Source organism: Aptenodytes forsteri, unplaced genomic scaffold (assembly GCF_000699145.1).
Source record: "Aptenodytes forsteri isolate BGI_AS27 unplaced genomic scaffold, ASM69914v1 Scaffold563, whole genome shotgun sequence".
Lineage (NCBI taxonomy): Eukaryota > Metazoa > Chordata > Aves > Sphenisciformes > Spheniscidae > Aptenodytes > Aptenodytes forsteri.
This window is the reverse complement of record NW_008795318.1, coordinates 1400771-1412665: the sequence shown is the minus strand read 5'-3', so window position 1 is coordinate 1412665 and position 11895 is coordinate 1400771. Positions and strand designations below refer to the sequence as shown.

General features: G+C 39.2%; 1 protein-coding gene across 1 annotated transcript in view; it reads right to left on the bottom strand.

Moving 5' to 3' along the window:
• Window positions 1–3037: 3037 nt before the first annotated feature.
• Window positions 3038–11895, bottom strand: part of UTP18 (UTP18, small subunit processome component) — a 15841-nt gene continuing 6983 nt past the window's right edge. Inside the window, exons 2-14 of the mRNA XM_009279715.2 lie at window positions 11608–11730; window positions 11407–11502; window positions 10662–10741; window positions 10336–10421; window positions 9565–9690; window positions 8501–8675; window positions 8060–8160; window positions 7139–7229; window positions 6698–6821; window positions 5648–5822; window positions 4190–4332; window positions 3834–3893; window positions 3038–3172 (exon numbers count right to left, since the gene is read on the bottom strand). Coding sequence (XP_009277990.1) covers window positions 3869–3893; window positions 4190–4332; window positions 5648–5822; window positions 6698–6821; window positions 7139–7229; window positions 8060–8160; window positions 8501–8675; window positions 9565–9690; window positions 10336–10421; window positions 10662–10741; window positions 11407–11502; window positions 11608–11730 — 1345 coding nt within the window. The 3' untranslated portion in view covers window positions 3038–3172; window positions 3834–3868. The remainder of the gene's footprint in view (window positions 3173–3833; window positions 3894–4189; window positions 4333–5647; window positions 5823–6697; window positions 6822–7138; window positions 7230–8059; window positions 8161–8500; window positions 8676–9564; window positions 9691–10335; window positions 10422–10661; window positions 10742–11406; window positions 11503–11607; window positions 11731–11895) is intronic.

Genomic DNA, 11895 nt, shown 5'->3' with positions numbered 1-11895 from the left:
CTGCCACATCCACTAGATGTGTTCAGCACTACATCCAAAGAGGAGAATCTAATTTGCTCTCTGATCAGCAAGCATTGGAAAAAAAATCACGTAGCCGTTGAAACAGTGCCACGTGGAAGAGATTTACAGAACTGTAACTTTCCAAATAACTTTGAGAGCAGCAATCCTGGATATTGAATGAGACACAGGAGAAAAGAAAAAATCATTCGGTCCTTTGAGAATTTCCTACATCACCTGCACCACAAACACAGCTCTCAAACAGGAGCAGGGTCAAGCCAGACTTCGTAGGAAACCGGTCCTTTGAGAATTTCCTACATCACCTGCACCACAAACACAGCTCTCAAACAGGAGCAGGGTCGAACAGCAGGTTCAAGCCAGACTTAGTAGGAAACCCAATAACCTTCTAAATAACCAGTGTTACTCTAACATCTAGTCAGGTTTCTTCTTCTTGGAGGTTTCCTTTCTAAGCAGTAACCAGACCAATTCTCTTTAGCTTGCAAAATCGGACAAGATCGCAGCCTGAAGGGGAAAGGCTGCGGTGATAAATATTTAATGGGCTACATCAATAAAATTTATTTTGCCAAGGAGAATGGAAGGAGAGGAAAAGCAGAGAAATAATTCATTAAAAGGACTTCAGCTCAGCAATGCCAGAAAAAAAGCCATACTAGGAAAAAAGGATTAAACACAAAGAGGTTTTAAATAGGTCAGAAGCTTAAGTACTCAAGACATGGCAAACTGACAGAGCCGAGTTTTTCAGAACGAGAGCACAGTGATGTGTATACTTAATAGTAATTCATCCCACTGCAAATAAATATCCCTGGACACACTAGTAACAGTTTCAACTTCTTGCAATACTTGGTACCATCCAACCTTTGAGACCTGTTTAGTACGTGAAACTGTCATTGCTCAAAACCCATTAAGAAATGCAACAAGCACCTTGAGGTTTCCTTTATTTCTCAAGGCAAAAGTCTTCCTTATTTTATATTGGATGGGGCAGTAAGTTATGTTTTCCAGAAGACAAAAATGCAACAGCAAGAATTAAAAGTAAGTACAAAGCTGAAATGTTTTGTACTGCAGCGCTCCCCATAACTCAGTAGAGAGCTTAATATTTGCAACTTACATCATAGAATTTGCAGAAAGAAATGTTTAATCTCTCCTTCCTTCCTGCCACTATTTGAAGTCACTTGCAGTGATACAAGAGTATACAGCACCTCGGTATGTCTTGTAACACCTTCTCCATTTACTCTCCTGCTCCATCCAGCCTGGACCTCTTACAACCAGATGTCAGCAGGATGGGCAAGGAAGAACATCAGAAACTTGTGTTCATGCTAACTGAGCAAGTCCAGCAACCCATTAATTCTCAAGTTCTAATTCTAGACCTGCTAATGACTTGCTATACGGCTTTGAATCACTGGATTTGGGATTTTTTTTTAATGGGTAAAGTGGAGAAGCATATACCGTGCAAAGAGGGGCAGAGTCTCAGGACAAGCGAATTAAGTGGTATTAAAATACTTCACAGCTACTTCAGTGCAATTTGGTAAAAGACTTTATTTAAAAACCTACCTTTTAGAAGTCTTTGATTTAAAATGATTTAATAGTTTTGTGGATGAAGTCACACTACTTAAACCTCCCTAACAGCAATAGAGATGATCGAAAAAAAAGGCGAATTGTGTCAATAACCACAACCAAAACCTCACCCACCGGCAGCGCTGTCACAGCACAAGCTGCTCAGGACCATGAAGCAGTCAAGTCTCCAAATAAGTGCTTAAGTGCTGCCCTCTAGTGAAGTCATAAACCCGTTTCAGCATCTAGATTTCTGAAATTCAACAAAATCTCAGTCCCAGCCAGATTTTAGCTAGATTTGTTTGTAACAGAAGAATCCTACAGCAAGCATCTTAATACAGTGTGCTTATGATTTAGTTTTACTCTTCCATACTAGGGTCTTTAGTTTAGGTTTAGCGCTGCAGTAAGGTTAAACACTGCAGTCAGTTTAACACCTCCAGAGCACATTCTGCTTTTTCCTCCGATTTCTGAAATCAAGTTCTCATCTTACAACGAATCACTGGCAAAGCCATTTTAAAAACCCGTTACATCAGAAAACACAATATTCTATTTTTAAAACAGTATGACAAGAATTTAACAATAGGCTCGTATATGTCAAGTTTTTGACAGGGTTCTAGAATTAGCTTTTTCTCATGCTCAGAGTACCTTTTTTGTAACGCCACTTTCACTGAAGGCTTAACGACTTCACTGCTGGTTACTGGAGCACCTTGGCTCTTGATGTTACTGCCCAAAAAGCTCCCTCATGTGAAGTGGAGAGACATATTAGCCACAATTTATTCCGAAAGCAGGGTTTTTATTGTAGCAGATTCCTAGTCAACTTTTTGTTCATGTATTCAAAAGGGAAGAGGCGGCCACTTCTGGAACAAAGTGATCAGAGGTGCGATATTTGACATCAGATGAAGAACCAGCAACAACAGCTGTAAAGCAGTCCTTGCTAGGCAACCCTAACGGTATCAGAATTTCACAACTGATTTAAAAATCAAGTATGAAGTGATACTCAGGATGCTTTGCTTTCACAGAAAGGTACGAACGGGGACTTCCTTAAGAATTAAAACCACATTACATACAGTTGTTTTTGTGACACGTGGGAGGCAGTAAGCACAACTGAGGGTGGTGTTTCTCACTTTTTGCCTTAGGCTATCCTTAAGCTATAGCTGGCCCGTTAAATTGGGCTGAAGTACAACGCCTGCTTCAACAGGGTTTCAGGTTAATTTGCTCCTCCAGTCAGCCACATGCTGCCTCCAACCCAGCCTCAAACCTGGCTGGTGGAAAACCTCAAGCTAAACGCATGGAGCGGAGGTTATAGTTTACACAAAACTCCTGTTTTCTGTTTCAGCACTGGAATACTTCATAGGCTCATAATAAAGACATTGAAGCATTTCTTGAAGACATTAGCTTGAATGGCAACCGTTAAAATCTACTTAGTCATTTGCTTACACAAAACATTGGAAGAAGTTGAAACAACATGCCTGGAAACTGATCAGGTACATTTATTAAGGAACAACATTCAAAACCACAGATGTTATATTAGTATTTTTTAACTTCAATGTAAAATAAAAAAAGACTTGTTTGATTTTGTCAGCGTACTTGTATCCGCAGGTTACCACACCTGGGGAAAGATCAGTACAGAGAGTTTTGTTAGTATCTTCCAAACATTTAGCCATCACAGAATTTTATGCAAGCTTAACGTGCAGAAGACCTACCTGCTTCCAGTCTGAGCGAGTTTAGCTTCCAATCATTAACACATTTTGGGTCAAACAGAACTACTGTATTACTGTCAAGGCTACAGGTCTTTCCAGTTTCCCAAGAAGAGGTTGAAGTGTACAATAAAGTCGTATCTGCATGCAAGCTACACTTCAAATTTCAGTAATTTATGTAATCTAAATTTGAAATTATGCAGACTTGTGCGGGCACACTTACATGACTCCGTAACAGGATCAAGCCAAGTATCTGCCAGCCTACAGCTGGTTTTTAACAACACTGCCTATGAGTTTCATGTAAATATATCCAGATTTTTAAAACTGCTGTCAACAGGACTGGGCAGAAGTTTAGTTGAACTACCAACTCCCTGTAGGAGGAGTATTAGAAAAGCTGAGATTGACAAGACAAGCCTGAATCTTGCCCATCATGTGCAGCCTACTACATGAGTGATCCAGACAGAACAGTTCCAGATTACACTTCTTGTTGCCATCTATAAAGAGGTAGAGGTAGCAAAATGAAAATAAGGTTCCTCAAGACAACGCTGCCAACAGTTCTAGTGCTGCTTTTACCTCAGTTACTGGTCCATTTTCTCCTGTATCTTCTTTTAAAAATCTGAATAATGTTTCAGCCTGAAGAAAAAAAAAGTTGAGACAGTTTTAAAACTTTTCAGTAACCTGTTGAGTGAACAACACAAAGCAGCAACAACGATTCAGTTGACAGGGATGTCTGCAGCAATGTATGTTTTATAATCAGACATTAAAAACAAGGCTCATTCTCCAGAAGGGAGAGCCAGCTCCGCACTCAATTAAGTCATCAGGTGAAATTCAGATCACGAAGTCAAGCCTTATCATTTACCAGTCATCTGCCCCATCTTACAGAATATAAACATGTTATCTGGGATTAATGAACCTAACTTAGTACATACCTAAATAACAAAGCTTTGCCTTTGTTATTTGCTACAGAGAAAAAACCACTTCTGGGCGAAAAGTCCATAGATTGAGCGAGATAAATCTGTTTTCTTCTGAACACCGGGAAGTTTGAGAATACAGTATATGAAGGAATGTGTACCTATTGAGAAATAGGTCATTGGTTATAACAATTCGGAAAAAGCCACTAAAATTCAAATTGAAGTACAAATTTAAAATTGAAGGTCAATGTTAAGTTCAAATGTTCAGTTATATTCCTATCCTAGAGTTCTACTGGAGAAATGGTGCAGAGAACACACTACGAATCCAGTTATTGCAACTCATTTATTTTTAAGTAATTACATCTAAGCAGTAAAAATAGGCTTCCAAGCCCTCAGATTAATTCAATACTTCCACCGTTGGCCAGAATTCTGACAAGGCTGGCAAAATTTTGAACGAGCTACGAAAAACACCACGTAGTCAGTCCCTTACAGTTAGCAGCTGCTGAAAATTCACATTTGTTGCTGAGTTATATTTACAGCACTGAAATAAGGGCATTTTAAAAAGGGAAAAACAAAAGGTAAACTAGACTGTAAGATATTTTCAGAACAACTCCCCTGAAGAAAAAAAATTATTTCCTTATAAATGTACAGTATCCTGTACATGTCCTCATCTGCTCGGTCTAGCGCATTTTGCAGCATCCATATCTGCTCAATATCAGTTTTATTATGTTACCAGGAACATTTTTGATCAAGATACAAAAAAAAACTTGTACTAAAGAAGCTGAACATACCAATTTGACAGCCTCATCAGTTTCACGGGAAGCCACTGCCAAAATTTCCGTGGTGGGATTGAAGGTCACACATGTAGCAGATGTAACTAGGTTCATTATGGCTTTAACTGGTTTAGGATGGTTTTCTTTGAGACAGACATCAGTAGTATATAAATTTACAACTCCAGAAGCTGAACTAAAAAAAGAAATTAATAAAGACTATACCAAGAAGTAACATTTACAGTACATATTACCTTGTCATCTATAGCCACCGTTCAACTAAAAATGTAATTTCCAATTATTTACTGGAGTTTGTAACAATATTTTGTTTGGAGCTTGATTTTGCTTTGGAGTTTATAACAGTATTTAGTGGAGGGGGTTGGGTTTTGGTTTTTTTATTTATATAAGAAGAGACACACTTAACTGCGGAGAGCCTTGATAAGCCCATCTCTTACACAGCATGAATTCAAAGCAATGAGAGCTTGGTATCAAAAGATTCTGAAATAGTTTCAAGCTTTTTGATTTTTTTTTTTTTTATACCCTGTAGAGTAAGTCCACTTTCCTCTTCTACTGTACATGTCCTCATCTGCTCGGTCTAGCGCATTTTGCAGCATCCATATCTGCTCAATATCAGTTTTATTATGTTACCAGGAACATTTTTGATCAAGATACAAAAAAAAACTTGTACTAAAGAAGCTGAACATACCAATTTGACAGCCTCATCAGTTTCACGGGAAGCCACTGCCAAAATTTCCGTGGTGGGATTGAAGGTCACACATGTAGCAGATGTAACTAGGTTCATTATGGCTTTAACTGGTTTAGGATGGTTTTCTTTGAGACAGACATCAGTAGTATATAAATTTACAACTCCAGAAGCTGAACTAAAAAAAAGAAATTAATAAAGACTATACCAAGAAGTAACATTTACAGTACATATTACCTTGTCATCTATAGCCACCGTTCAACTAAAAATGTAATTTCCAATTATTTACTGGAGTTTGTAACAATATTTTGTTTGGAGCTTGATTTTGCTTTGGAGTTTATAACAGTATTTAGTGGAGGGGGTTGGGTTTTGGTTTTTTTATTTATATAAGAAGAGACACACTTAACTGCGGAGAGCCTTGATAAGCCCATCTCTTACACAGCATGAATTCAAAGCAATGAGAGCTTGGTATCAAAAGATTCTGAAATAGTTTCAAGCTTTTTGATTTTTTTTTTTTTATACCCTGTAGAGTAAGTCCACTTAAAAATCCTCTTCTACAGTGGGTTAAGAAAATGTGTACTGTACTTAAGTATTTGCTAGTCTCATTTAAAAGAATTGATACACTAGCTGAAGTTGCATCTCGGTAAGTAGACTTGGAGAAACACAAAGCTTGTGGCTTTGAGTCGAGGCATCTTTTCAAATGCTAACATGCTATCTTGCAGGAGCCAAATTAGGAGTATAGGAAAGAACTAGAAAAGGGGGAAGACCCCGAATCGACATTTGTACTACAGAATTTGTGATTTCAGTCAGTACGATTTCAAAATTAACTGCTAAACCCGTATATGGCAACAGTAACACATTAGGAGTGACTTTAGATATACATGGAACAAATTAAATTCTCATAAAGCAGGCAATATTCATCTATTCCCCTCTATTCTAACCTTATTAAAACCAAACTTATTCCATTTTCCTACACTCTCACCAGCCACCAGTAAGTTTACTGAAGAGCTTCAAAATGAGATAGGAAGAAGTTGTCAAATCCAAGTCACTTACCCACATGCCACATACTGGTTATTTTTTGAAACAGCGATGCACTTTCCTTCCAAAGAACCTTCATCTTCAAATTTATGTAGACACTTTCTGCTTCTCACATCCCAAATGAAAACTTCGCCTTCCTCTGGTTGCAGAATAAAGTAGATTATAGAAACCATATATACAGAACACATTGTTTGTCTATTTTGTTAAAATAGATTTCATTAGATGACAACTATTAGCTCATTTCCAACAATCGAACATAGGGTATTTTTTAAAAACCAAATAAAGCCATACTAAACCAGTTAACTCCATTCTTTAATGATTGATCACTTGGTTGTATTTTTAGGCCAGATACTGACATAAAGTCTTTTATTGTTTTACAAAGATGGTTATATGACTTATAAAAACTTATGCAATTTAAATGGAATTATGATTAGTGCTGTTGGAGAGAATACTTACTCGAATAGCTATATATTTTACTGCTGTCTGGAGTGAAAGCAGATGCAGTGCATCTTCCATTTACCTTCATAGTGCTAATCAGTTCCTTTGTCTATAGGATGAAGAACAACAACGGTGACAATGATTCTGCCAAAAATCTGTAGGAAAGTTGTTTCCATACTCCTGACCCACAAAAACCTTACGCTAGCTACACTGACGTCACAAGAACAGCATCAATGTTTTCAGTGCCTACAGACCAGAGCACAGGCCGATGCTCATGAGTCCGTGATCAATTTATTATTGCACAACTACAGCTAGTTCAAGAAACACTCATTTGCTCCCTCGCTGAAGGGTCTTCATTATAGAACAGAACTGAACTTTCTTTTTAAAAAGTATTTTTCCCAGTAAAAGTTTAAAAGAAATCCAGCTGCCATCATATGGCATTTTAAAATTTAACTGAAAAAATTCTGTATGCATCATGAATCACAGCAGACAGCATGATTCATGAACACGGTACACCAGCATGCACCAGCGCTATTCCCAAAAAAGCAGTCCTGTATTTCTTCCGCCCTCAGATGCCTGTTTCCATGCCGAGGCCATTCCTTTTGCCAGCACAGTGTTCGTGCAATCAGCTGAAACACACCACTGACATACGACTTTTTCCAGTGACAGCTTAAAACCCCATGAAACTCTGGCCTTAGCTCCACCAGTCCCAAAGAGAACTGCATAGTCAGAAAAAAAATTCTCAGACACCCCAAAACAATTTTCTAAAGCTACAGCTGGTTGATTCCGCAGCTCATTTTTGAAGGCTGTCAGAGTATGCGTCATACCTTTGTTTCAACTGAAAGCTAGATTGCTTTTCAGATTAAATATAAGCAAGCAGATTCGAAAGGAAAAAGGTACCAAGAAGCTGAAGCTACATGAACCATGAAGAGAAACTACCTTCATTGACAACAAGTGAAGGTAACCTGAAGTTCCAGTTAGAAGCATAAATGATCCATCTGGAGAGACCTCGAAGTTTCTGAGAAATCTTTCCTCCACACCTTTGAAAAGAGATTCAGAACTTCAAATTGGCATAATTGATTCTTCTTCCTCAGCATTCAGAGGTATGATGAATATGAATAAGACCTGACTCCACTTCAGCTTTTCATTTCTGTAATACACTGTCACAGTAAAGCTACAACTCAACCTTGTTTACGTGTGACAATTAACTTTTAATACCCCAAACTAAAGCTAAGGTACTCGAGTAAAGATCCCTGAAGACAAGTTAAAAATACAACCTCAAACAATTTGCTGCATTTCCTTTTAAAGCAAATTCATATGCCATCTCTGTTTGGGACAGCTTCAACTATGCCCAGACACTTACAGGACTATAAAACGTACCTCTTACTTTCTGTATAGGAATAATACTTCCACTCATCATGTCATACACAAAGAACATTTTATGGTGAGTACCAGTGGCTATAACTTGTTCTCCATCAACACTGAAACACGCCTTATAAATTGGAAAACTCTCTAAATAGATGCTCTGTATTCTTGGATTCCTTATACCATCAACCTTCAAAAAAACAGATCATCATATTAAGGAACATACCAAATACTTTTACATACAAAATTCGCATCAACTAGCCAGCACAAGAGACTTAAACAGTAAGAGGTACACCAGTTTGAAGCATTAACCTCTTCCTCTCTTCTCAACCTACAAATAACCTGGCTCTTGGCTCCTCACCCCATATATCAGGCACTCCCAGCCTTCCTGGATATACTTCGCACCTCTTGCCCATGCTTTGTTCAAATAATCACTTCTATTGTGCTTTTCTAAACAGAAACATTTGCTTCGCATTCGTCTTTCCTGCAGCCCTGAGGGAGCGTCAAATTTGACTGATACTGGGCCATGTTGAAAGTTCCTAAATAGAGTTATGATCTTTAGTTTTCTGAGGAGCAGGGCAGGAGTGTCCCAGCAGGAGTAGCTTCCTGCTGCAGTACAGTCTCTCCACCCCCAAAATGATTTCACAGCAATTTACGGGTTTAAATGAAAGTGGACTGCTCCCCACACTACAGGCTTTACAAACAACTTAAGAAAAAAAAAATCTCATGGCTTTACAAACAACTTAAGAAAAAAAAAAAGATCTCACTAGTCCTCGTCACTGCAAACCTTAAAACCAAACATTTTTAAAAACAAATCTTCACCTAGAAACTGTGATACAACTAAGTCTGCCTATACTCTGTAAGTGGTTGGTATGATGTCACAGGTGGAAATTTCTTCCAACAAGATGCCTTCAACCAAGCCAACTCCATTGTAACCACAGACATTACAACCCCTGTGAGCACACCATCACAGGAGGAGAGAAAAGAAAGCCTGGGACGACAGACTATCTCAGGTATACTTATAAAAAAAAGATTCCGTATTAGTGGCCATTTACATAGCGTAGATTGAAATTCTTCACCTGAAAGAGTGACACAGATCGATCATGTCCAGCAGTCATAACTACTTGAGCAGACGGATGGAACTGCACAGTGACCAGCTTTCCATCAGCAAAACGTTCCTGATTAGCAGGCAAGCAGGTCCTCATCTAGAGCAAAGATCAGGCAGTGTAAAAAAAAAATACAACTTACACATTTTTGCTTATGATGACGAATAGCCAATTTAATTGCTCTTTATTCTACAAGAGCAAGATCTCAAACCCTATGATGAACTTTCAGACAGCATGACATAAGCAGAACACATGCCCAGTTAAGTTCGGCAAGTTGCTTCAATGCAGCAGGGCAGACATCAGACAAACTAGCTAGCCTTTCTACGGCCTTCGAAATTAACAGTATATGTCAAACTAGTTGCATTCCGACTCGTCTGAAATAGCTGTTGAAGAGACAGCGTGAGAAACACTCATTTAAGGCTGTTGCTTCTCAAAGACCATTTCAGTAGCCTCGAAGTTGCGGGAGAATTCCATCCTTCCGATGAAGAAATTAAAATCCTACTACAAGATGCTACTTTAGAGTACCTAAAATAATTCCTATGTCAAACAATACATCTCAATTTATTGTTTCATGCTTTCATGATGTGAACTATCCAATGTGTCCAACTGTTCACTCTTTAGTTTCCAGTTACAGAAACAAAGAAGAAATTCATATGATCACTAATTTTACTGCCCAAATCGCCACAAAGAAGTCAAAGTGTGCATACGGGTCAAACTGAGGTGGAAAGACAGGCTTGCCTTTACCTTCAAAATACCTCTTGGCAGGGACTCCGAGTTTGATATGAAATTGCCAGTCCTGCATAGCAGATCATTATCTTCATCACTGTCACCTAATTAAGACAAAGCACATCAAAAAGGCTAATTCCACAAACACTCCCACATCAAAACCTACAAATTCCTCCCAGAAACAAGTTAAATCAAAGCACACTGAAGGAAGGAAGGAATAAAGCATATTATCCAGCATATTATCATACTACTGAAACTGAGAAGACATCAGAAGTAATTGTTTTCTAAGAAGCTGAACAGGGAAACACAGAAACATTTATTAGAATAGTAGTGGATTTATTTACTATCACTTGCAGTCGTTTTGGATTTCTTCCTGTTTTCTAAATCAGCCCAGGCAGGAACTCCTCCCATAGCTCGCTGAAACCTAGCAAGAGAAGGGGCAGGGGGGAGGAAGAGGAAAAAAAACACCAACTCTTTTGAGAAAGTAATTCCCTTCTATGCATTAAGTACTTACAAGGCATACAGTCACAATTTTGCAAGATTACTTGCGCTGAGAACACTACACAAGCTTTTTAAAGTTTCACTCAGCCTTCTCTGTTTTGCTGACTGTCCCGAGTGTGCAACTACAGCAAAGCTGACACCAAACCTTAAAGCACTGTTCTTTGGAGCAATACACGCCAATACCAAGACAACCCAAACACACCTAAAGTTCTGCTTTGCTGTCTGACTATATTCCATTTCAACTCATTCTTACATACCATGCTGCGTCAGCATCTTCCATCATCCTATTTACAGAGCAACGTATCACTACAAAAAATTTCTGGTATAATTCCCCAGAAGACAAATTAGTTTGTGCGCCTCTGCTAAAACAAGTATTAAACAAATTAGCCTAGACAATGCTAACGCACGTTTTATTTACTATTCTTAGTATAACTTTAGAGTTAGAGATACTGCAAATACTGCAAGAAACACTAGCTTTAAACAGGCCACGTGAATACAGTGGGTAAAGAGGAAAGCGACTTTCAATGTCCAATAAATGCCTCTTATCTCATCCTAATAAAGTTAGCCACGAAAGTATTAGAGACTCACTGTTCTTCAAGTCGTCTTTTCAGCTTCTTCTTCGTCAGTATCTTCTCAGCATCACTTTTCATGAAATCTTTCCTATACCTATGGGTCATGTCGACGCTAGAGGGAAAGAAACACACCAAACACAAAGATCATTCAAACTGAAGCCGCTTACAGTCACTCTTAGGCGTGACGCGGAACTCCGACCCGCAAACTTGAACTTACTTTTCCTCAGCCTCGTCATCTTCATCCACCCAGGCTGGCTTTTTAGACAGGAGTTTACCTTTTGCTTCGTTTTCTGCTTCCGAATCGCTGGACCCTCTCTGGAGGCTGTCCCTCCCCGCAGCACTAAGCTGAAAACAACCGAAGGGGCCACGTCAGCCCAGCCGCGGGCTGGCGGCGGGGACCGGGCAGGGGCAAGGACCCGAAGCAAGCACCAGCCCCTGCTCGGGACCGCGGAGAGCGCCGCCTCCCCGCGCCCCCCCGGCCCCAGGGCAGGCCGCCGGGCAGGAC